General features: G+C 47.0%; 2 protein-coding genes across 4 annotated transcripts in view; both read left to right on the plus strand.

The window, feature by feature from the left end:
* Positions 1-1,886, plus strand: part of bxdc2 (brix domain containing 2) — a gene marked incomplete at its 5' end in the record, with an annotated part of 12,958 nt that extends 11,072 nt beyond the window's left edge. The window contains 2 exons of the mRNA XM_079585232.1: positions 7-135; positions 1,263-1,886. Of these exons, the coding sequence (XP_079441358.1) occupies positions 7-135; positions 1,263-1,517 (384 nt within the window). The 3' untranslated portion in view covers positions 1,518-1,886. The remainder of the gene's footprint in view (positions 1-6; positions 136-1,262) is intronic.
* A 255-nt stretch (positions 1,887-2,141) lies between these two features.
* nup54 (nucleoporin 54) overlaps positions 2,142-5,000 on the plus strand; it is an 18,732-nt gene continuing 15,873 nt past the window's right edge. The window contains exons 1-3 of one of the 3 annotated variants that reach the window (XM_079585934.1): positions 2,142-2,222; positions 2,515-2,640; positions 3,964-4,041. In XM_079585934.1, coding sequence (XP_079442060.1) covers positions 2,604-2,640; positions 3,964-4,041 — 115 coding nt within the window. In that variant the 5' untranslated portion in view covers positions 2,142-2,222; positions 2,515-2,603. Of the gene's footprint in view, positions 2,641-3,963; positions 4,042-5,000 lie in introns of all 3 variants that reach the window. The other 2 variants (XM_079585935.1, XM_079585933.1) reach the window with 2 other exon arrangements.

Consider the following 5,000-nt stretch of genomic DNA (forward strand, 5'->3'; position numbering starts at 1 on the left):
CCACAGATCATTGAGGAAGACGCGTCTCTGGTGGAGATCGGCCCTCGGTTCGTCCTGAACCTCATCAAGATCTTCCAGGGGAGCTTCGGTGGACCGACACTATACGAGAACCCTCACTACCAGCCGCCCAATACTGTACGCTCTTCCTCACCCCTCCTCTTCCTCAGCGCTCCTCTTCCTCACCGCTCCTCTTCCTCACTCCTCCTCTTCCTCACCCCTCCTCTTCCTCACCGCTCCTCTTCCTCACCCCTCCTCTTCCTCACCCCTCCTCTTCCTCACCCCTCCTCTTCCTCACCGCTCCTCTTCCTCACCCCTCCTCTTCCTCACTCCTCCTCTTCCTCACTCCTCCTCTTCCTCACCGCTCCTCTTCCTCACCCCTCCTCTTCCTCACCCCTCCTCTTCCTCACTCCTCCTCTTCCTCACTCCTCCTCTTCCTCACTCCTCCTCTTCCTCACTCCTCCTCTTCCTCACCGCTCCTCTTCCTCACCCCTCCTCTTCCTCACCGCTCCTCTTCCTCACCCCTCCTCTTCCTCACCCCTCCTCTTCCTCACCCCTCCTCTTCCTCACCGCTCCTCTTCCTCACCCCTCCTCTTCCTCACTCCTCCTCTTCCTCACCCCTCCTCTTCCTCACCGCTCCTCTTCCTCACCCCTCCTCTTCCTCACCGCTCCTCTTCCTCACCCCTCCTCTTCCTCACCCCTCCTCTTCCTCACCCCTCCTCTTCCTCACCGCTCCTCTTCCTCACCCCTCCTCTTCCTCACTCTTCCTCACCGCTCCTCTTCCTCACCGCTCCTCTTCCTCACCCCTCCTCTTCCTCACCCCTCCTCTTCCTCACTCCTCCTCTTCCTCACTCCTCCTCTTCCTCACTCCTCCTCTTCCTCACTCCTCCTCTTCCTCACTCCTCCTCTTCCTCACCGCTCCTCTTCCTCACCCCTCCTCTTCCTCACCCCTCCTCTTCCTCACTCTTCCTCACCCCTCTTCCTCACTCCTCCTCTTCCTCACTCTTCCTCACCCCTCTTCCTCACTCCTCCTCTTCCTCACCGCTCCTCTTCCTCACCCCTCCTCTTCCTCACTCCTCTTCCTCACTCCTCCTCTTCCTCCTCTTTTTTTGTTTCCTTTGGCTTTTGTAAAGCACATTGGTCAACACCAGTTGTGTGTGTGTGTGTGTGTGTGTGTGTGTGTGTGTGTGTGTGTGTGTGTGTGTGTGTGTGTGTGTGTGTGTGTGTGTGTGTGTGTGTGTGTGTGTGTGTGTGTGCGCGCGCAGCACCGGCGGATGATCCGGCTGGCCACGGCCCACAGGCAGAAGGAGAGGCAGATGGTGAAGGAGATCCGCAAGGAGAAGCGCTCCGAGGAACAGGAAGTGATGCGGCCGGACGTGACGGACGACGTGTTCCTGACGCCGGCGGACCCCAAACCGGCTCAGATCCAGCTGGAGGCCCCCGAGCCCCGGGGCCAGAAGAAGAAGAAGCTCAGCGAGCTCAAGAAGAAGAAGCTGATGAAGCGCAAGGGCCTGCGATGATCTCACTATATTGTTTATCTGTTAACTATGAGATGTTAATAAAGCTTTTTATTAAAGTTCAAAGATGTTGATTCTGATTCATAAGAGTCTGAAAAAAAACACTCAAGATTATGACACTATAACTCAATAATGACCATTTCTACAGTTTGTGTTTGAATGGTTATGAGGTTTTATCAAAAACAGCTGCAAACACAGCGGGACAGATATCTGTGTGTGTGAATAATGTCTTTTATACTATTTACATTACACTATTACTATATACTAATATTTATTCATTAGACACTAGTATATTTTGTAATTGTTACTAGTAACTATTCTTATTTTACTAGTCTTATGTTATGACTAGTCAGAACGGCCAGTGTAGAGTTCGATTAAAATTTTTACTAGTAACATTTGGAATTACTAGTATCTAATGACTTACTAGTATGTATTCAATAAATAATATTACTATCTAAAAAATAAGTACTAGTACCTAATTAATTACTAATATTTTCTAATATATTATGTACTAGTTGTAACATATATATGTTATACATGTATGAGGTTATGGGGGCATCTAGTGGTCATCTGATATAATGACACCCAGAGTCACGTGTGTATGTTTTGTTACTGAAGGTTGAATAATAAAGTTATCGAATAGAACAGGATCGTGTTCGTATGTCTGTCGGAAGAACAGAACACTCGTCACAACTGGAATACATACTAGTCAGAACTGAATAGTTTATATTTATATATCTGGAGTGTGTGAATAACGTATTGGGTTAGACAGATATCTGGAGTGTGTGAATAACGTATTGGGTTAGACAGATATCTGGAGTGTGTGAATAACGTATTGGGTTAGACAGATATCTAGAGTGTGTGAATAACGTATTGGGTTAGACAGATATCTGGAGTGTGTGAATAACGTATTGGGTTAGACAGATATCTGGAGTGTGTGAATAACGTATTGGGTTAGACAGATATCTGGAGTGTGTGAATAACGTATTGGGTTAGACAGATATCTGGAGTGTGTGGCTTGAGCTGCGCGCCGGAACCGCTTTCTCGTGTTTGTTTCCGGTCGGACTGTTTAGTGGCAGGACCGGAAACATGGCGTTTAACTTCGGCGGCGCGGCAGGCAACTCGAGTGAGTGGAATTAATCTATTATTGAATCCCGATAAACATTCATATTTTCCTCTCAAAAGCTGTCGAGTTTATTCATAAAGTGGCACATCTCTGAAAGCTGTTCTCGCCGACGCGTCTCATTGTTGTGTTATTTCAGCTGTTGTCGCCTCTCGGTGTGTTCATGAGTCCGATGTGTTGTTGATGATGATGATGAAGGTGTTTGATGATGAAGAATATACTCTAGGCTTCTCATTTAAATCATTATCATTCACTTGTCTGGTTTCGGCGCTTCAACAACAACAACAACAAACTGCGCGTGAGGCTTCGGTTAAACTCCCGCCAATCATCATCAGCACTGATTACGTCATCACCCGCGTTTGGCTGTGACGCTATACTACACATGTTTCGTCCAGACGGGTCCGGGGTTCCGGGAGACTGGACCGGGTCCCTGAGTGGATAAATCTGACACCCTTGCGGTCTCGTGTACAGCATATACGTATATTTTGTGAAACGATGATGTCATCACCCCACGTGACGACACTGCTTAACTTGGTCACGTGACAGCAACAACACCGCCGACTACATGCCTGTGTAATAATATAATGCTGCAGAGCCTCTTTTATTCCTTTATTTATTATTTACTTGAATGTATTTTTATTTGATTTATTTACATAAATATAATTCTGTTGTCTGATTAAGACATTTCGTATTTTGTAGGGATGTGCATTTCAAGAAAAAATAATATTCGACGATCGCTGGGAATTATTTGATTATTATTCACAATCACACGCTCACCGGCCCGCTCAAATTCCACTCCGGCGTTACATTTCTCTGTAGGCCTACGTGTCGTAGTCATTAAAGAAAATGTATTTAGTTTCATATTTATGTTTAAATATGTTATTTTTTTAATTTCATCTGTTGATTATGAAAAGTGAACAGCATGAGTAATCATAAGATGTGACTCACAGCTAGTGCTTCTACATGTGGGATTGTTTACATTAGATTATAATGTAAGTGCACGTTTTTTTAAGCGGTAGATGAAAAATAAGCTAATGCGCGTTCTAAAAATCTATATTCGGATCTATTATTATTAATGGTAAGTGCCCGCGATAACAATATCGCATTACTGAATACCGGCACATGTCTAGCCACAGATCACGTGACCTCAGTTGCGTGTTCATCATCCCTCTCCCGTGGCATCATGGGATAGTGGAGAGTCCTTCACATGCACACTTCAGAATCTCACTGGGAGTAGCGGGTCATCCGGCGACTCTGTGAACTCAGACATGTTTTCGTGTTCTACGCCGTAGGGAAGTGTGTGATTGATTGTTGTCATGGTTTCAGGTCTTTCTGGCACTGGTTTCGGAGCCGCGACCACGACATCCGCATCCACGGGCTTCGGGTTCGGATCCGGTAACACAGGTGAGTTTGTGTGAGAGAGAGTGAGAGAGAGTGAGTGAGAGTGAGAGAGTGAGAGAGTGAGAGAGTGAGTGAGTGAGTGAGTGAGAGAGAGTGAGAGAGAGAGTGAGTGAGAGTGAGAGAGTGAGAGAGTGAGTGAGAGTGAGAGTGAGAGTGTGTGAGTGAGTGAGAGTGAGAGAGAGAGTGAGAGAGTGAGTGAGTGAGAGAGTGAGAGAGTGAGTGAGAGTGAGAGTGTGAGTGAGTGAGTGAGTGAGTGAGTGAGTGAGAGTGAGAGAGTGAGAGAGTGAGTGAGTGAGTGAGTGAGTGAGAGAGAGTGAGAGAGAGTGAGAGAGTGAGTGAGAGTGAGAGTGTGTGTGTGAGTGAGTGAGAGTGAGAGAGTGAGTGAGTGAGAGAGTGAGAGAGAGAGTGAGTGAGAGTGAGAGTGTGAGTGAGTGAGAGTGAGTGAGTGAGTGAGTGAGTGAGTGAGAGTGAGTGAGAGTGTGTGAGTGAGTGAGAGTGAGTGAGAGAGAGAGTGAGAGAGTGAGTGAGAGTGAGAGTGTGAGTGAGTGAGAGTGAGTGAGAGTGAGTGAGTGAGTGAGTGAGAGAGTGAGAGTGAGTGAGTGAGAGAGTGAGTGAGTGAGAGAGAGAGTGAGTGAGTGAGTGAGAGAGAGAGTGAGAGTGAGAGAGTGAGTGAGTGAGTGAGTGAGTGAGTGAGTGAGTGAGTGAGTGAGTGAGTGAGTGAGTGAGAGAGAGTGAGAGAGAGAGTGAGTGAGTGAGAGTGAGAGAGTGAGTGAGAGTGAGAGAGTGAGTGAGAGTGAGAGTGAGAGAGAGAGTGAGAGAGTGAGTGAGAGAGTGAGAGAGAGAGTGAGAGAGAGAGTGAGTGAGAGTGAGAGTGAGAGTGAGAGAGAGTGTGAGAGTGAGAGAGAGTGAGTGTGAGAGAGAGTGAGTGTGAGAGTGTGAGAGTGAGAGAGTGAGTGAGAGTG

The sequence above is a fragment of the Phoxinus phoxinus genome (assembly GCF_949152265.1).
Source record: "Phoxinus phoxinus genome assembly, chromosome: 17".
NCBI classification, from domain to species: Eukaryota; Metazoa; Chordata; class Actinopteri; order Cypriniformes; family Leuciscidae; genus Phoxinus; species Phoxinus phoxinus.